The 21463-nt window shown below is 37.3% G+C and overlaps 1 protein-coding gene across 1 annotated transcript in view; it reads left to right on the top strand.

Annotated features, from left to right (window-relative positions):
• The window catches only part of LOC125784870 (NLR family CARD domain-containing protein 3-like), a 185812-nt gene extending 169919 nt beyond the window's left edge, over positions 1–15893 (top strand). Inside the window, exons 7-8 of the mRNA XM_049468884.1 lie at positions 14710–14883; positions 15478–15893. Of these exons, the coding sequence (XP_049324841.1) occupies positions 14710–14883; positions 15478–15655 (352 nt within the window). The 3' untranslated portion in view covers positions 15656–15893. The remainder of the gene's footprint in view (positions 1–14709; positions 14884–15477) is intronic.
• Positions 15894–21463: the final 5570 nt, after the last annotated feature.

Below are 21463 nucleotides of genomic sequence, written 5' to 3'. Positions count from 1 at the left end.
GGCTGCATTAGATCTCTCCGCAGAAGGAAAGGCCTCATCACCAACAAACACATGTGGCTGAGGTCCCAGGTGCTCAGCTCCTGTCAGCACAGCATCTTCTGGAAGGCCAAGGGTTCCATCTTTGAGAGCATGACCAAAGGGTGAATTGTCCAGAATCCCTCCATCACTGGTTCCTCCATAGCCGCCAACATCCACAATCCGGAAGCAGTACTTGGCATCCACAGCTGCCAAGAGGACGATAGAAAAGGTCCCCTTATAGTTGTGGAAAAAGGACCCGGAATTATCAGGAGCCTGGATCACCACATGCTTTCCATCAATGGATCCCACACAGTTTGGAAAGTTCCAACGATGGAGGAAGTCTGCTGCAATAGCTCTCCAGTCATCAGTGGTGGGAACTGGCATGTACTCCTCCACCAAAGAGGCCCAAATAGCCCTGGACACATCCGCAACTACGCAGGCCACAGTACTGAATCCAATACGATAGCTGTAAGCTACTGTGCGAAAAGAGTCTCCAGTTGCAAGAAATCTGTAAAAATATTAATGTTAAAATGCATGGTTTAAATGCATATTAAAACTGTTATTCAAACAGTTATATATAATATATAATGTCATGACATTAATTCAGGCATTCATTAAGGATGAAGTCATGAGGAATTATACAGGAACAAACACATGAGTTATGTACTAATAACTGTAAGATTAAATTAATCACCATTAACTAATGTCTGTATGAATGAATGAAGATGAATGGAATGAAGGCTTTATTCAATGCCGCACAAAAATGTAGTGGTCACTTCAATATCATTGCTTGGCAAAATTTAATACTGTTTTAATGTTTATTGTTATGTGATCTGTTGTGTCAAAAAAGCAACAAGCTACTTAAGGCGGTTACATGTGTCCTATCACCCCTTTCCGGAAAAAAATGTAACCGCCTTAAGTAGCTTGTTGCTTTTTTGACACAACAGATCACATAACAATAAAACAGTATTAAATTCTGCCAAGCAATGATCTTAAAATGACCACCACATTTTTGTGCTGCATTCACCTGTAAGTATGTGTACTGTAGTAATAGATATAGATAGCTAGCATTCTGGAAAAGAAGACAGGATGGACATGCAGGTGGGTGTATATTGTATACTCAACAACAGCTTAAAACATGTAAGTTTATGTTTTTATAAATATATTTTCTTATATTAATGATTAAAAATGTTAACATTCTTAAAAATATGACTGGGTGGTGCTAAAAAAAAGAAAACCCACATTAAGCCCACCCAGGATGGGCTTAATTAACACATTAATTCCTGGTATATTCATGTACTGAATAAAGCCTTCATTCCATTTATCTTTATTAATTCATACAGACATTAGTTAATGGTGACTAATTTAACCTTACAGTTATTAATACATAACCCATTCATTTGTTCCTGTATAATTCCTCATGACTTCATCCTTAATGAATGCCTGAATTAATGTCATGACATGTACCCTTATTATAAAGTGTTACCTATATTATTAAGTTTATTAATTTTGTATATATTATAATATATTATATTAAATAAGTTGCACTTACCTTAAGCAAACAGCCAAGTGTTGGGATGCACAAATAGCCTTGCGGTAATTTGTGTCCATTCGGCTAATTCGGGGACCCACTTTAGCAAGAAGGGAATCAAACTGGTTCCTGTCCAGTCTGAAGTACCGCTGGAACCTGTCATCATCCAGCCTCAGCTCCTGCACAGGGCGAAGGAATTCTCCATGCTGTGTGCGGGACAGCAGGGTCTGATGGATCCACGCAGAGCGGTGACTGCGCTTTCTCCAGGAGGTAAAGTGCTCCAACAGCCAGCAAGACAAACTCTCGAGTATCCATGGTGGACTAATGGTTTTGAGAGGGGTTTAGTATTTATGTAGTACAGTTTCCCTCCATTTGTTTCGTTTTTTGAGGGAACACTGCTTATTGGTTAAAAGAAATCAGCAGATTCAGAGCCAGCTTCTTGTGTTCGGAGCAGAGGGCTTACCTCATTCATTGAAAGCCAGGTTTAACAGCACATTTTACATGAATAAATGTTTTAACACATAAGGAGATTAATAGATAATCATTTTTATGCATATGACGTGCATTTTAAATAATGCGAAACGTTTGTACGAGTGTATAATGTTTTAGAATTGTGAGAGAGAGTGAGAGAGAGAGAGAGAGAGAGAGAGAGAGAGAGAGAGAGTAGGCGGGATGTGACGCATAGAAGGAGAAAGTGAAAGTAAGTTTAGTTTCCTCCATTAGAAGAGGACAGAAGTCCGGATTCACTCGGTAAGTTCAGAAATGAAGAGAATGTAGAACAGAACCGTGTAGCTTAAAGTCAGAACCGGTTCTAAAGGTTCCTCAGATCCAGAACCGGTTCTTTAAGCTCAGCTCAGTGTCCGATTCCACTGGAAGAACCAGGATCAGCATGGAGATCTGAACCGGGCCTGGATCAGACCTGGACCTGGTCTAGATCAGACCGGCTGGAGAACAATCAGCTGTAACAGATCAATAATGCTGTAAACTGAAGAGAAATGCGCAGATATAGATCGATATTTATTGATCACAGTGTAGTTTATGCTGTTTAAAGCGCATTACTGCTTAATGTGGGCTTTGATCTGTTGGGGAGATAAAAACACGGAGCTGCTATAAAGGCGTGTTTATATGCAGTAGCGCTGTTCAACCAGCAGGAGCTCAAGATCACGTGGTGTGTCAGAGTTTTTAATCCTGCTGTTTTATATTATACTTAAATAACATTTATTTAATACTATTAATAGTAATATTTTAATAAGTATTAATATAAATAATTAGTGTTAGAGTTTTTAATCTTGCTGTTTTATATTATACTTAAATAACATTTATTTAATACTATTAATAGTAATATTTTAATAATTATTAATATAAATAATTAGTGTTAGTGTTTTTAATCCTGCTGTTTTATATTATACTTAAATAATGTTTTTATTATTTTATATAACTAGTGATAATTAAATTATAATAATTATAAATCAGTAAATGTCTGTAATCTAAGTTAATCTGTAATGAGGTTAAATCACACTGTTATGAAATGTTCCCTGTTTTTGTTGGTTTTGTTTGTTTATCAGGAATTGTTTAATGCAGTTCTGATTATAATGTTATTATTGTAAGAATAGTGGTTTTATTGTAATGGCTGATCTGTTCTCAGGGGTTCCAGCTGTGTGTGAATGAAGAAGAGTAAATGATGGATCCTCAGAACTCCAGCAGTGGAGGAGGAGCCTCTGTCCTAAAGTGAGTAAATTAACTGATAGATTTTATTAGTAAAGTAGTTTTTATATTTTAATGGTTGCAGCTCTGATCCTGGACCTGTGTTCCACAAATTTTACTGATTTAAATACACAGAACCGAGGTTCTCCTGAACCAGAGTCAGAACCCTGTGCTGCTTTTAAACATAGAAAATCATTTAACAAACTAGCAAAAACAAAATCTCTCACCTGCAGATTAATACAGAAATCCATAGTTCAAATAATATTCCTCTCCATCAGTTATCTTTATCTCAGTTATTATAACTATAATTAATATTTAGTTTAATCAGAACTTTCAGTCCCTACTGATCAGTTCATTCTTTATAAAAAAGTATATGGTAAATAATTATATAAATATAAGTAATTCAGGTGAATTCATTAAAATGAACTAATTTAATAATCTGCACGTAGGGGGGATCACCAGAAAATCAGGCTTGTGTAAAATAATTATAATGATAGTGATCTTAATAACGATATATATAAAATAAAAATATGTCAAGCATGTTAACAGATGTAAGCAATATGAAAGTAACATATTTGCTGGAGAAAAGAAAGATGAATCTGTGTGAAAGTTTTAGTGAGAGTATAAACCGTGTATTACGGTAGCCGTGTGCACAGCGGAGCTGGAGGAGAAAGCTGCGCTCGCTTTTACTGCAGAGAAACTGAACATGGAAAATAAACACAAGAGTTTTTGTAACTCTACAGACTGAACTCAGATCAGTGTGGTAAAAAGTAGATGAGGCTTTAATACTAAAGGAAAAAACGTGTAGTCGTAATACAAGCAGTGTTCAAAACCAGAGTAAGAATAAACCCATACATCAGAGACATAAACTCTAATAAAAGAGAAATCCTGATCCAGAAATACAGTCCAAACCACCAGAAAACACAGTAAAAACAGAGCAAAAGAGACGAAGTTCAACACGAGAAAAAAAGATACATTTACAGAAATACAATCAGAAAGAAAACGCTCAGTCTGTCGCTGGATCAACAGTGAAATACTTAAAGAAAAATAATACCAACAAATGGGTTTATATACACGTACAAATTACTAACAGCTGAACTCAGTTCTAAAATTCCGGAGATGAGGAGCGTGAGAAAGTGCAGCGATTGGCTAGTTCTGAACACGTGATGTTGTCAGGTGCATGCTGGGGGTTGTAGTTCTGGAGAGGAGAACCTCGGTTCTGTGTATTTAAATCATGTATAGATCACAATTTAAAGTCTTATTAAAGAAGAAAATCAGAGGAAACAACTTTCCATATTATATTATTAATCATGTTTAATTTAAAATGATATTACTGCAGGAATTTGTTGAAAATATTTGGTTGTAAACAGACCAGAAATAAAACAAATCTAAGCATTACCAAATAAAACCACTGAAATCTTGAAGAGCACCTGTAATATTATTCATTATTATTGTTTTAAGTAATAATACTGTATTAATTTGAATTAATGGGATGGCTGGTCATAAATACATATAAAACACATCCTCAATATAATGCAGACATGATGGCGGATGACTTTATGAAGTTACAGATTTGTGCAGCAGTTTTGATAAAGAATAAAATGATGTGTGTTTATTGGACGAGGGATTTTCAGAAAGCTTTGGGAAGCTTCTGGAACAGTTATGAAAAAGTTAGTGTGGAACCTGTGAATGAGTTTTCTCCACACTTTACTCTCATCATGGATCATCATGAAGATCTGTTTACAGGAAGAAGAGAGGAGCATCTCCAGCCCCCAGTGGACTGTCTATGAAGAGTGACCGGTCCATGGGTACTCCTCCAGAGTTCAGCAGTGGAGGAGGAAGCTCTGGGTCTCGGTACATCACTGCACTAAACTACTGTTCTGTTCTGAGAGTGAAGCTCTTCAGTTCCTGATCTTTATTAAAGATGTGCTGTGTGTTGGAGTTTCACTGTGTTTAATGTTAACAGAACTGAAACCCAGAGAGGAGCTTCTCCAGAGCCCAGTGGAGTGTCTCTGAAGAGTGACCAGTCCATGGGTCATCCTCATAACTTCAGTGATGAAGCTGTGACCTCTGACCCACAGTGAGTGAAACATCAAAGCCTCAGAGATTCAAATTTTCTCATGGTCATTAAATCACAACCCACTTTTTATAGAATATAAACCAAACAAATTTATTTTTGAAAAATACCCTCAAAAACACATTTACACATACATATGCATGCAAAGTGAATTTAAAAGCAACTACATGTATAAAAGTTACTACAGTAAAATTAAATATCAGAATAAGCCCAAAACATTAGCTATTTCACTTGTCAGCATATCTCTGTATTCAGAGAACATTAGTGAGAAACTGAGAAGGACCGTGCTGACTGCAGGTATAAAGGGAAATACAATAAATTAAATAAAACTACAAAACAAGAGGCTTTTATCTAACCTGTATTTTGTGGAAGTCAGTGAGACAGTTGGGCATGTTCCAACAGCTGTGAAGAAATCCCCACCCCCACCATGAACAGCATCTTGGGTATTTCCATTTTTCCACGTATTTCTAAGTAAAGTTAAAGTCAAGAGAAAGGTGAGTGCACGCTCTCGAGAGGGGGGTACTAAATACGGCACAACACCGGCAAACGAATGGTGGTTACCATGGCAGCAAGAATGCTGCACGCGTCTCTCTGTCTCTTTTTTCCAATAGAAAATACGAGAACAAAATCAGAGGAGCGTTAATTATTTTACGCTTAAAAAAAAACAATGTATTTATTTAATCGCTGCTCTAAACTACAGGATCAGCTACAGGGGGGAGAATTACACATATATCTGTATATAGACCGTTTCAGAGGAATATTCACGAGCACAGGAAGTGACGTTGCTGTTCCTAGAACACTTCCGTTCAGCGGTAAACAGCGTTTAAAACAGTGGACGTAACTTTTTAATTTAACATGAATTCAAACTTCACCTAATCTGAGAGTCACAAACACTGAAAATCAGGTCAAATTGTTCTTTAAACAAGTAAACTATGGAGGACCAAACATTACATAAGTATAAATAAATACACATATAACTGTAGAAAGATATAAATAAATTAATGAATAAATAAAGTAACGTTGAAATTAATAAATATATAAATAAATGCACATATACGTGAATAAATAAATAAATAAATAAATAAATACATGCACAAATAATTGTATAGGTAAATTAATTAATTAATAAATACAGTTCTTATTTATAAATGTATTTATTCATTTATATGTGCATTTATTTATGTCAACATTTATTTATTTATTCATGTATTTATTTAACTATTTATTTATTTATTAATTTATTTATTTCAACATTTTTTTATTTATGCTTATGTCATTTTTGGTCCTCCATAGTAAACACGCCTGCTTTGGTTTTTCACTCTGCTGACCTGCCTGCAGTTACAGCGTCCGCTCACAACTCCTCCCTCCTTCTGATCTATAAATCATGCAGAGTTCGTGCTGGATATCGTTTGACCTGCTACAACCTCACCATAGTGATGCTTCTCTACTACAGGAACAAATATTCACAACTTTTACACTGAGAAATGAATTAAATGCTCTTTCACTGCCTCCGTTTCAACAAGGTAGTGATCAGATCTGGGCTAGATCACCTCTATCAAGCGTTTTAAATCAGAGGAAAGAACTTCACTCTTAAATCCTTATCAAAAGGATCAGGAAAAGAGGTCTGATCACTTTTTACTAATTTCTGATCGTATGTTTGCTCTGTTTTTGGGAGATTTGTGAAATATGCGCTCTCATTCTGACAGCTGTATAGTTGAAAATAGTGCCACCGGAAGTGTGGAAGGAACAGACATGTGCAGGAGCTTTATTATTGTTTTCCTCATTGAAACGGTCTATAGAGACAGTAAGGTGATCTGTGTTCTGAGATTGATGTTTAGTATTTTAAATACACTAAATTACTATATATCTATATTGTTTTCTGCTTTGTATACTTTTTCTTACAACCCCAATTCCAATCAATTTATGCTTTGATTTTGTGTAAAATGTAAATATAAACAGAATTCAATTATTTGAAAATCCTTTTCAACCTATATTTAACTGAATACACTAAAAAGACAATGTTCAGACTGATAAACTTTATTGTTTTTTGCAAATATTCACTCATTTTGAATTTGATGCTGCAACACGTTCCAATGAAGTTGAGACGGGGCTAGGGCTGCACGATATTGGAAAAATGTTACAGTCCATTGTTTCAGTTTTCTAAAAGCCTCGCCCCCACCCGCACGCTGTCTCACCACAGAGACCCGGACCGACCGAGAGCTGAGTCAGCGCTTTAGAGTCAGCTGATCACTCAAAACCCGAGGAAAACAGCAGAACAACCATAATTAAGCATTTAAATGGCCTTTTAAAAGCTAAATAAGAGCGTTTTTTTGTGATTAAAAGCATGAATTCAGCTTTAACTGGAAATATCTGCACTGCTAAACTGAGGTGCACAGCTTTGGACAGGCTGTCTGAGGCGGTTACAGGGTTCATACACTTTTCATATTTTCATGATCGTACAGTCTTTAAAATATCAGTGCAGACATTAACAATAAAACAAAAAATCCAGTCCAAAACTGATTATAGTACGCCTATATCTTACTTACAATGTTTTTAAATAAAAAAAACATTTCTTTCAGCAATGCTGACAATCTTCAATAATAAAATGTGTCTCTAATCCTGAGAGCTCTATTGTGTAAAACGGAATTAACTGATTTCATCAAATAACATGATATAGACTATTTAGTTTGAAACTTTGAATAGATTTTTAATAATCTGGCTGTTGGCTGGGATTTCTAAACCTGCTTCCCAGAGAAAGAGAGAAAGAGATGACCATTACAGCCTAAAAATGCCTTAACACTCATAAAAACACAAATTAGTAACTTGAAAGAGATTCTTTTTTTTTTGCTTTTAATATTGGCTCAAAAATAAAATATTAAAGCAGATTTTTTATTTCTGAACTATTTAACATGATTTTTAGAGATCATGGACGTTGTGTCCTCTGGACCAAAGACTGAGACAAAGAAAAGGACTGTCCGGATTGTTCTCAGAGTAAAGTTCTAAAGCAGCGTCTCTGATGGTGTGGGGGTGAGTTAGTGAGTTAGAACCCATGACCTGGAGAACCTGCACATCTGTGAAGCTCCATTAATGCTGAAAGCTTCATCCAGGTTCTGGAGGAACATCTGCTGCGTCTGAGCTTCGTCTTTTTCAGGACGTCCTGCTGCTTATTTCAGCAGGACGATGCTGATCCACATTCTGCAGGAGTTACAGCAGCAGCAGCTCGGCTTCATAGTAAAAGGGTGCGGGTTCTAGATCGACCCGCCTGCAGTCTAGAACCGTCTCCCACTGAAAACCTGTGGAGCGTCATGAAGCTCAAAATACGACGCCGGAGACCCGGACTGTAGATCAGCTGAAGATCTACATCAAGAAAGAATGAGAAAGAATTCCACCTACAAAGTTCAGCTATCAGTGTCCTCAGTTCACAAACTCTTATTGAGTGTTAAATAAAAAAGATGATGAAACACAGAGATAAACATCATCCTGTACAACTTCTTTACAACGTGTTGCAGCACCAAATTCAAATTTGCTAAAAATAATTTTATCTGATCGAACATTAAATATGTTGTCTTTGTTGTGAATTCAGTTGAATACAGGTTAAAAAGGATTTGCGACTCATCATATTCTGTTTTTATTTATGTTTTATATTTAATTGAAATTGGGGTTGTATTTTACTTTGGGATATTTATTGCATAACTTGTCCTGCAGTTTTTGAGATGTCAACATTTGTTCTAAGTCCAGATTGTTTGGTCTGATTGTGTGATGTCTTCTTGTCTGGAACATTTGGATATGTTCACTCATTTTCATCCAGCTGGCATTTCCACATTGAATCAGCATTGAATCATTTGGTGTTGATTTTGGCAATTCAACCTTTAATTAACCATAGCTCACTAAAATGAGAAAATCTTTTAGTAAAGCTGAGTATAAAGAATGTTACCCACCACTACCAATCTGATTCAACATTCAATCTCAAAAACCCAACAGTAAAACTAATAAAACATGAACATTCCCCCAGATATGGTGAAGAATTGGTGCCAAATTAAAAAGCAGTTGCTGCAAATGAAAGTAAAACCACTTTTTCATCCCTCCATCTAACCATTTTTTGAAATTGTATGGTAAGGAAATGTAAAATGTTAATTCAAAAGGCAGAAGTTTGAGGATATTATGTTGATTCAACATTACAATTTTAACAATTGCAGAATTATTTAACATTAAATGTTGTTTCAACATTGAAACAAAAACAGACATTACTTCAACCATATTTTAACCACATTTCAACATTGAAGTCGATTATGTGCCAGCTGGGTCCTCATATGATCACATTTTTTTTCTGTAGGCTGTCTTCCTTAACCCATTCACTCATTCATTCTTTACAACATTCATCTTTTACAAAATCCAGTAAACACTTGGAGCTCACAGCAACGCCTCATCAACAAACAACTATAACATAGCAACATCTAGGAACAGCCTATCAGCATTCTAGGAACAGCTTAACCATCATCTGCAGTATAGCAACACCTTAGCAACCAACTAGGGCTGAACGATTAATTGCATTTGCGATTATCTCGCGATATTTTAAAATGAGATTCTCTAACCGCACAGGCTGCGATTTGACTGGTCACGTGACTTGGGAGCGAGCCGAGCCGAGGACGAGCGGAGCAAACCCGAGCAGGAGTCAGGGAGGTGGAGAAGTGAAGTCAACACAGCGCACTTTCACACCAGCACTGTTTGGTCTGGTTAAATCGAACTCTGGTCCGTTTGTAACTTTAGTGCGGTTCGATTGAGCAGGTGTGAAAACAGTAATCGCACTCGGGTGCGGATCAAAAGAACCGAACCGAGACCAGCTAGAGGAGGTGGATAACGTTAATTACCACAGCTGTGAACAAACACTGTCTCCATGCTCGCGCCGTCTGCGCTGTATTCACCGCTCACAGCCGCGTGACTCTGTTTATTATGTATAAATCTGCGCTGCACGTAGAAACACAAAATCTTCTCTTAATCTTCTTAATTTTTTATATCTATTTTTTCTATAAAAAAATGGTGAAAAGGAAAAGCTATTTATATATTGATTTTTCTATTAAAAAAAAAACAAATGGTGAAAAGGAAAAGCATAGATTTGTTTGCTTTATTGCTATCTGTGCTTTAAATAAATCTGACATTGTTTATTATTGATTTATTGCTTCTGTTTGTTGAAAAATACTTGAGAAGACATTAAAAAATCGTATTTTAAATCGCAATCGCAATTTATAGATAAAAAATTGCAATTAGATTATTTTCCAAAATCGTTCAGCCCTACAACCAACAACTATATTATAGCAACACCCTATAAATCAGATGAAACCATGTATTCTGTGCCATCATTCTGCATTTCCTTTAGGAAATGAACTTCATATATTTGATCAGTTACTGTCTGGTATTCTTTATTTGATTTCTCTTGTGTTGTTTCTAAGATGCATCCAGGAACAAAATGAGAATTCATGCTTTTGTTTTTATTGTAGTTTTTGTTATAATAAATATCAGTTGTATGTGTAGATGTGAGCTGCTATATCAGCTTATTTATTCCTGTAGATTACAGTGTGGATTTTCTATTTGTCCACAGAAAGAAGAAGAAAATAATAAACAGGGAAAAACTGGAACAAATATTCGAGGTTAGTCCTAAACCGTATATACAACTGGGATCTCCCTGATTTCTTTTATTTTTCAGTTTATTTTCAATTTAAGGTGAACATTCGTAATTGGTCTATCATAACTGTAATATTGTTAATATTAAGACCAGAGCATCTATAACTCCTCCCCTCCTCAGATTGATCTCTTTCTGATGTTCAGATTGTTCAGATCATCTGTCTCAGCACTGTAACAGCTTTAGTGATTCTGTGATGTTTGTTCTTTATCAGAAGCTGCAGCAGAAGTTTATCTCTCTAGTGAAAAACGAGCTGAACACATTCAAGAGACTCCTGAGTTCAGATTACCCAGCATGCTCTGAGGGAGAGGTGGAGGATGATCAAAGGGAGGGGGTGCTGAAGATCACACTGCATATCCTGAGGAACATGAAGCAGACAGACCTCGCCAACACACTAGAGAGCCGTAAGAGTTACTATTGGTATCAACCTGGTGCTAATTTATTTCTTTAGAGCTGATTTTCAAAGAGAATAAAAAATGTATTGCAGTATAAAAGACAACATACTGCAATCTTTATTATGAAATTATTTATTTACTGTATCACGGAGTTGTTCTACAGTGTCTTTAATGCTTGATTACAGCTGATTACATTTTCCTTATTGTCTTTCCCTATAATCAGAATTGGCCCCAGCATGTCAACAAAAGCTCAAATCCAAACTGAGGGAAAAATATCAGAGAATTAATGAAGGAATCTCAGCTCAGGTAAAGTCAGCACTTCTGAATGAGATCTACACAGAGCTCTTCATCACAGAGGGAGGAGGTGGAGACATCAATCAGGAACATGAGGTGAAGCAGATTGAAGCTGCATCCAGGAAAAGGCCAACAGAGGAAAGACCAATCAAATGTAACGACATTTTTAAACCCTTACCAGAACAGAACCAGCCCATCAAAACTGTACTGACTAAAGGAGTTGCTGGAATTGGAAAAACAGTCTCTGTGCAGAAGTTCATTCTGGACTGGACTGTAGGAGAAGTAAATCAGGATGTTCTCTTCATATTTCCACTTCCTTTTAGAGAACTGAATCTGATGAAGGAGACGAAGCTCAGTCTGGTGAATCTTCTTCAGCGCTTCTTCCCAGAAACACAAGATTTAAAACCAAGACATTATAAGAGCTATAAGATCATGTTCATCTTTGATGGTCTGGATGAGTGTCGACTTCCTCTGGATTTCCAGAACAATGAGAACTTGGTGGAAATAGAAGAGCAAACCTCAGTGGATGTTCTGCTGACGAACCTCATCAAGGGGAATCTGCTTCCCTCTGCTCTCCTCTGGATCACCTCTCGACCAGCAGCGGTCAGTCAGATCCCTCCTGAGTGTGTTCACCAGGTAACAGAAGTGCGGGGTTTCAGTGACCCTCAGAAAGAGGAGTACTTCAAGAGGAGGATCAATGAAAAGGACCTGGCCAACAAAGTCTTCTCACACATCAGGTCTTCAAGAAGCCTCTACATCATGTGCCACATACCGGTCTTCTGCTGGATTACAGCCACTGTTCTAGAGAGAATGCTGAGTGAAGCTGAGGGTGGAGAAACCCCCAAAACCCTGACGCAGATGTTCACACGCTTCCTGATCTTTCAGATCAAACACAAGAGCCAGAAGTACAGTGGGAAAAGTGAAACTGATCCTCAGCAGACTAGAGAAAGTATCCTGGCTCTGGGGAAACTGGCGTTCCAGCAGCTGGAGAAAGGAAACCTGATTTTCTATGAGGAAGATCTAAGAGAGAGTGGCATCGATATTAGAGAAGTATCAGTGTACTCAGGAGTGTGTACCCAGATCTTCAGACAGGAACATGAACTGCTGGACCTGGGGAAGGTCTTCAGCTTTGTACATCTGAGTATTCAGGAGTTCCTCGCTGCTTTATATGCATTTCTCTATTTCAACACTAAGGATCGGAATATGCAAACCACAGAACAGCAAACCACTGGACTATCTGAGCTTTTCAGCAGGAAATCGATGAATGACTTCCTCAGCAGTGCCGTGGATAAAGCCTTACAGAGTGAGAGTGGACATCTGGACCTGTTCCTTCGCTTCCTTCTGGGTCTCTCACTGGAGTCTAATCAGACTCTGTTACGATTCATACTGACACAGAAAGAGAAGAACTCTCACAGCAATGAGGAAACAGTCAAATACATCAAGGAGAAGATTGAGGAGAACTCCTCTCCAGAGAAATCCATCAATCTGTTCCACTGTCTGAATGAACTGGATGATCATTCTCTAGTGCAGGAAGTGCAGAAATACCTGAGTGGAGGTGACCGTCGTCTTCAAGAGGCCAGCCTCTCTCCTGCTCAGTGGTCAGCTCTGGCGTTTGTGTTGGTGAATTCAGAAGAAGAGCTGCAGGAGTTTAACCTCAGAAAATATCACCCATCAGAGGAGTGTTTTCTGAGGCTGCTGCCAGTAGTCAAAATATCCAGAAGAGCTTTGTAAGTATTTTTATTCAGGCATTCACAGTTTTCATTAAATCACTGGTGAATATGTATTAATCACAATGTTTTATATTAGTAGATATAGTAGATATTGATGAAATTATTGTTTTAGATATCAGGCAAACACCATAAACCCACCGTAACACCAACATGAGACACAGCACCAATCCAAATTCCACTTCGACAGTTTACAAAGAACACACAGCAGTTTTATCCTCAGTGACTAAATGTCTGGCTGCTGATTTGATTATAAAGTTATTAGTTGGGAGATATTTTACTGTGAAAATGCTAAAATGCTACACTTTACTTGGAAATTGAACAAAGCCAGCATGCTAAGGGCAAGTACTCTGCATTCCACAGGTACAGTGAATGACAATGAGTAAGCTATTAAAGTTAGCTGCTGTTATGAGTAAAATGAGTGCTGATAAAACTGCTGATACATAATTAACCTTTTAAATCAGCTGAAAGAAACACGCATTCATGCTTTCTAGAAAAACCCAAAACAGAGAAGTAGCTCACCCAATAACCAGTTACTGTCTTTAATGGAAAATTAATTAATTTTACAGCATTTTAAAATACTTACAGGCCAGGTTATAATCTGTTACTCTGTGTATGTATGTGTCAAATAAAAATATAATCTTTTGTTACAGTATTCCCTCTTTTAATATCTGATAGTATAAATATAAAAAAAAAACTTATTGTTATCTAATCAATAATATCAGATAATCTATAAAGGAGGTCACTGGGAGGTCTTGCACTAATCAGATACAGAGACTAAAGTTTGGATGTATATGAGGCTTTGGGGTTGACTCATCTAGATTAAGCCTGGTTTGCTGGAATTTCTGATTTTTTTGTATAAAACACAAATCTGAATTTAATAACCAATAAATAAATGGAGGGAGAAAGTAAATGGTGGCAGGTTAAAAAAGCACCCAATAAACTTCACTCTTCGTGTCTTTTAACTCATAATCTGTCCCAGAACTTGAGATGCCCTCACTGTAAACTGTTTTCTAATGGGTAACTCTAGCTTTCTGCATGATTACTATCTCTGTATAAAGAAACACCAGTCCATCTCACAGATACTGTATTTCACAGTTTCATTTTGTGTTCTATTTGTATGTCAGTTAAAATATTCTTTTAGATCAGGACACCATGAAGAATAGGGTGTGTTTTGTATAATTACACCTTTATTTTGATAAATGCTATGGTATGAATAACGCTGTTATTTTCCATTTTCATTTAAGTGTATTTTTAAGTAAAATCTGTTTATTCTTATATTATAGACTAGCTTCATGTAATCTTGGAGTAAGGACGTGTGAAAGTCTGGAATCAGTTTTAAAGCTGGAAAACCCCTCACTGATAGAACTGGACCTCAGTAACAACAACCTGCAGGATTCAGGAGTGGAGCTGCTCTCTGCTGGACTAAAGAGTTCACACTGTAAACTGCAGACTCTCAGGTCAGTGTTTCTGTCGCTTTATTTTAAACAGACTAAAGGGAAATAGGAGTCACGTCTTAACTGAAAGTAATGCATAGAGTGGGTGCTGGATTGATGAGGTTATATCTCTGTATTTAGGGATTAATGTCAATATTTTTGCATAGATTTTACTGTGATTTAACAGTTGTGTCCACGCTTCCTGTCTTCTTTATTCCTGCTTAAGTTGTTTTATCCACATTTCTATCTGATCTTAACAAAACCTCAAGTAACTCTGGCTTTGTCTAAACTGCAGATAAATGTGCCCCAAATCTTGTTTTAATATAGGTGTCATTTGTGAGGCAGTGTGAATATTAAAAAAATCACACTGAACACTAAAATATGGATTTAGGCCACTTTCCCTGACATAGTAGTATAATACAGGACAAATCCTGCACCTAACAACTGGGGTTATACATAGAGCTCAGCCAGGATCTACTACTCACTCAACAACAATAGCCAAAACCACCACAATCTGATATTGTTAAGAAATATGATATGTTAAGAAAATCACCAAAATGTGTTATTTAAACTTTGTGTTTATTGTAAAATCTTTTGTGTTTATATCACATTTTTCAGATTAGCTTTGTGTAATCTTCAATTGAAGATGTGTGAAACTTTGGCATCAGTTTTAAAGTTGGAAAACTCCTCCCTGAAAGAGCTGGATCTCAGTAACAATGATCTGCAGGATTCAGGAGTGGAGCTGCTCTCTGCTGGACTGGAGAGTTTAGACTGTAAACTGCAGATTCTCAGGTGAGTTGGTTCAGTTTGAAATTATAAGTGTTAAAATATGTTATTTAAAGCTTTAACGAGATACTTATATATCAAATCACACAATAGGAAGCTTCTACTCAAGGCCAGAGTACACCAGTCAATCAAATGTGAACTCTGTTTGCAGTCATCTTTAGGATGTCCATACTAATATATTTTTTAAGTAGGCACACACTAATCACAAATGTTTTGAAGAAAATCATTAATTTACTTGCAGATGCTCTTAAATAGCTTTGCTGAACATCCATTCCAAAAAAAAAAGTTTAACCCCGTTGAAGAATATAATCTGTAGCCCGTAAGAGCATGAGCTGCATATAGATGTAGGTGACAGTAAAATGGATCAGCTGTGGAACTGAAGCTTTCTGTTTAATAGTTAATGTATATTCTGTTACTATTGTATTTTATCTTGTTTCTTTACCCTTCATCCACATCTCTATAACTACACAATCCAGTACAATCAGGAAAACAGGACGAGTCCACCTATTTCCTTGCAATAATTATTGTTCTGTCTCTTGGAAAGCTTCACTTTTTAAGTCCTAATAAAACCACAGTTAGCTAGTTTTCAACCTTATATTCAGTTCTTAATCCAGCCTACTGACACTGAGCTAAAAACCAAAAGTGTATTTACATGTTTTATGTACATATATATACATATACATATATATATATATATACACATTTCTTTTTGTCATACTAACATTTTTCAGATCAAATAAAACCTTTCATGATCAAATAAACTTTAATATCAAACAAATATAACCTATAAATATGAACAAGCACGTTTTGAATGATAATTTCATTATTTAAGGGGAAAAACTCCAAACCAATCTAGCCCTTTGTAAAAAAAAAAAAGTATCCCCCCCCCCCATAAATTAATTGTGACTTATCACATTTTTGGAAAGCTGAGTTACATTTACCTAACCACAACCAGGCTGGATTATTGTACAATCAATTCAGAAATCCCTTAAATATAACTGTCTAACAACATGAAGCAGATAAAAGATCTCAAAAAGCAGCACATCTTGCCCTGATCTGAAGAAATTCAAAAACAGATAAGAAAACAAAGTCATTAATCTGAAAAAGGAGGTCCCAAAAAACCTAGAACAACATTTAAAGAACTGCAGGTCTCACTCGCCTCAGTTAAGATCAGTGTTAATGATTCAATAATAAGAAAAAGACTGGGTGAAAATGGTCACAATGGGAGAGTTCCAAGATAAAAAACACTGCTGACCAAAAATAACACAACGACCCGTCTCACATTTACCAACAAACATCTTAATGATCTCCAGGACTTTGGGTAAATATTTTTTTGACTGAAGAGACAAAAGTGTTTTTTTTTTTTTTTTGAAAGTCCCGTAACTTCTGGTGTAAAACCAGCACATAATTTCAGATAAAGAACATCATACTGAACGTAAAACATGGTGGTGGTAGTATGATGGTCAGAGTCTGCGTTGCTGCTTTAGGACCTGCCCAACTTGCTGTAAGAGACAATCCTGAAAGAATATCTGGCCATCTGTTCGTGACCTCAAGCTCAGATGTTTTCAGGTTCGACAGCAGGACATAGCTTTGGAGGTTTTGGAGTGGCTAAGTGGCTAAGCTGATATTAAACAGGACATTTATGCTCAAAAACCCTCCTTGACTTTATTTGTTGCCGCCAAGGGCATCCACTAAGGTATTAGATTTAGAGCAGCAAACACTTTTTCACACAGGGTTATACATGCTTTTTTACATATAAAAAAGGTAAAATAAGTAATTGAATGCGACTTCTTCAAATTAGAAATCATGGAGGGGTCTGAAACTTTTATCTTAGGTGCACGTCCACTATGAGAGATATAATCTAAAAAAAAAAGTATAATTTTTTAATTAACATCTGTCAATCACCAAAAATTCTGGGCCTCAAAGACCTGTTAGTCCGCCTCCACAAATTAAAAGCACCTGTTTGAGGTCGTTAGCTGCATAAAGACACCTGTCCACCCCACACAATCAGTAAGACTCAAATACAAAACAGGCACCAAATTTCCTTTGACTTTTCTGTACTCTGTAGTACTGAGACATTTCAGTCAGTGCTTTTTCAGTATTGAATTTTAACACCTATCCCTAATCGAAATTGACTCAGAGCTCAGTTTTAACAGCCATATCAAATCAATTATCAATTCAGCTTTATACTTCCTGAAAAACAGTAAGATTAAAATACTTTATGTAGGCAAATCTAGAAAAACTCATTCACGCCTTTATTTCTAGTAGATAAGATTACTGTAACAGCTTCCTCACTGGCCTCCCCAAACATCTGTCAGACAACTGCAGCTTATTCAGTACGCTGCTGCCAGAATACTAACCAGGACAAAGAGGCAGGGACGTGTAACTCCAGTGCTCATATCATACAATCAGCTGGAGAATAAAGTTTAAAATACTGCTCCTTTTCTATGAAGCACTAAAAAGGTTTTTACCAACGTAAATCTCTGATATGCTGGAGAAATACTGCCCTGTTAGACTCCTCAGATCAGTAGAGGCAGATCTGTTAACACTACCTAGAATTAGAACCAATGACGAGACATTATGCTGCAGTTGGAATAAACTCCCAGAAGCTGTGAGATGTTCTGCGTAGACTATAACCTCTAAAAAAACTGAAAACGTATCTATTTACCTGCGCCCAAACGTTTTATCTTTGTGCATTCTGGTAAACTCTTAGTACATGATTGTTCTTTTTTTTTCTCCTATGTCCTCCCCAGTTTGGGAGACCAGATACCCCATCCACACTAGTAATGCCCCCAACACTAGGATTCAAACCAGCACAAATGTCCTTTTGTTTTATTTATTTTTTTATTCAAATTCCTTATTAATTATTTTATTAGTTTTTGTTCTCAGTTTTCTTATAAATTCTAAGAAACTTTTTTTTATAATTGTTCTGCATTGTGTGTGAAATGTTTCTGTAAAACATAGAACTGATGGCATGTATGAAAGATACAATACAAATGAACTTGTCTTGACTAGTCACCAGTTAATTGCTAGCAGCTTAATTTATAAAGTAAAATAAGGGCTTTTCACTCTTTAAACTGACCAGTGCCGTTGATTTTTAAGATCTGTCCTCAGAAAAAAATTAGCTTTAAATGTACTGAAATTTCACGCAAAAAGCAAAACAATTTAAGAAAAAGGGGTGAGATGAACATAAACTAAATTACTTTAAAGATTCTGTTTTCCACATCAATAACACTGCTGTACTCTGAAAGTAAGCGGATAGTGTATTTTATAGAGCTGACTGTTCCGTTTGAAGACGAGGTAGATGGAGCTTATGAAAGGAAAAGGCTGAAGTATACAGACTTGGTGGCTGAGGTAAGAGAGCATGGGTGGCAAGCGTTAGAGTTGCACGGTACCGAAGGTTCGATTCTTTTTCGATACTACGTCATCAAAAACGATTCGGTTCTTTAGCGTTCGATGCTTTCGATACTGTATATAGCCCAGTCACTAGCTTCAAATGAGTCAAATTAGTAGGCGCGATTTGATTCAGTTCATAAGAAAACTGATTCACACCGCAGCAGTCGGTGTGGCAGGATTCAGATAAACTTAGTGTTCTGAACAAATGAATCGATTCATGCGCAAGCCAGCAGAGCAGCAGCGAGTGTAGAATGGCGACGGCTAAAATAACAGATGTCTCTCGTCCACGACTTGTGGACAAAACGGGCGCGAGGAGTGAAGTGTGGGAAAATAGTCTGAGATGTAGGCATCTGTTTTTTATTTATATTTTTATTTTTAAATAAAATAAGGAAAATAACAAAAACTGAAAGTGAAACTAAACTACTTTATTTATAAGCGCTGTTTTCACTCCCGCAGTTGTACAGCGGGGGGTGTTGTGCTGATTCTGTCCGCGAAGCGGGAGTCGGATTCAGTAGCGGATTCGGCACAAGTGCGGCGGCACCTCGCGGTCCGCGGTGTTAGTTGTAAGCGCTCGCGCTAGCCGCAAAATACAACAGAAAACACTGAGGGAGCTGCAGGATTATGTGTGGGACTAGAATATGAGCACGAGAAGATAAAAGAGAACCTTTACCTGTGAGTAGCTCACACCAGAACACGCAAATCTCTCTCTCTCTCTCTCTCTCTCGCTGTGTCTCTTTCTCTGTGTCTCTTTCTCTGTGTCTCTCTCTGTGTCTCTCTCTCTCACTCTCGCTGTGTCTCTTTCTCTGTGTCTCTCTCTCTCGCACGTGAACGCCTCCGCATTTGACCTGCAGCACTGTGTTTAGCTGTTCTTAAAAATCATTTTAATTAAATAATAGTTCTATGCTTCTGTGTTACAGTGTTATTTAACATAATTCTGATCATATTTCGCTCATTCATTTAGCAGACAAGCACCCTGATCTCTACAAAGAGCTGAGAAGTCGACAGGTTAGTCGAGTTAGTCAAGATACACTCTGTCTGTAGCTTTACTAAGATTTACTAGCGACTGCTAGTAAATCACGTTAACACGGAGAGGAGTGTGCAGGAGTTTTGTTTTGGACCCGTGGTTTTCTCTATTTCTCCATTATCCCATTGGCTGTGAAACATGAACACAAGATGTTCACGTTTTCGCGTTTCCATCGCAAATCTGTGGTCAGGCACGTAGCCTGCTTGATCGTTACACTGAACATGGGCTTATTAAAAACGGTAAACGGTTGATTAATAAAACGGAGCAGTGAGTGTTAAAATGAACATAACATTGTAATGTTCTTCTGTCTCTTTATTTTCCTTATTCAGAACTTAACTTCTGCCCGCCCGTCAGGTTCACATAGTCAGGCTACCATTACCTCTGGTTTTAGTTTTTAGGAAGTGTTTAGATAATTATGTTATAGTTAAGGTTATAATAACGAAACTTGTTTTTTGTTCAAATGTTTCATTTTAGAATAAAAACGTTTGCACCGATTGTTCAGTGTTCAATCCAGTTCAGTCAAAAATAAACATTTTATGTTCAGATATTTTTATTGTTTTTTTTTTTCTTCCAAGTATCGTTTTGGTATCGAGAATCGTGATACTACAGTTGGTATCGGTATCAAAGTCAAAATTTTGGTATCGTGACAACCCTAGCAAGCGTATATTAGACCGGTGGAGGTAGGTACTAGAGGCTTTGTTGCGAAGTCTGCCACAAGACTGCTGTCTGAATTCGGAATTGGAGGTCGTGTGCTGAGGACAGTAGTGAAGGAGTTGTTCAGATGTAGCTGAAAGATCTAGTCAGTGGTTGTGGTTCAGAAGGGCTGAGGCTACGTGGGGAAGGGAATGAGTTTGTGCTTCTACAGCAGGCTTGGAGGGTGGTGGGTCTGGGACGCCAGACTTCACTGTTGAGCCTTCTGGAGGTGTCGTGGGCCTAATTCAGCGAAACACTGACGAAGGAAGGTGCCTACCTGAAGACCCCTGAGAAGAGCTTGCACTGAAGTTTGTGTTAGAGTTTGGATGAAGGGGATTGGTGTGGTCTTGCTGTTCTTGTAGTAATTTGTCTCATGAGTTTTTGCAGACGTCTGAGTACTTGGCAGTTGAGGCACGGACCATGAACATAGCTCGCTATGCTTCTGGATTCTTGTCGAGCCAGTATCAGATGGTAGTGGTTGCTGTGTTCTGCTCACGCAACTTATAATGTCATTTATTGTGTGTGATTGTGCTTAGGTAGGGTGCTGTGGTTAGTGTGTTGTTGCCATAGATTAAGGAAGTGAGCTTAGATTAAGGAGGGATTCTGTTTGTTCATTGGTTATTTTTCGGTAGGTCTGTTACTTGGCAGTTGAGGCGATGGACCATGAACATAGTGTTAGGCTGTGCTTCTGGATCCTTGTCGAGC

This window comes from Astyanax mexicanus, chromosome 1, assembly GCF_023375975.1.
Source record: "Astyanax mexicanus isolate ESR-SI-001 chromosome 1, AstMex3_surface, whole genome shotgun sequence".
Classification (NCBI taxonomy): Eukaryota; Metazoa; Chordata; class Actinopteri; order Characiformes; family Acestrorhamphidae; genus Astyanax; species Astyanax mexicanus.
The sequence above is the reverse complement of the archived record's forward strand: the minus strand, read 5'-3'. Positions and strand labels throughout refer to the sequence as shown.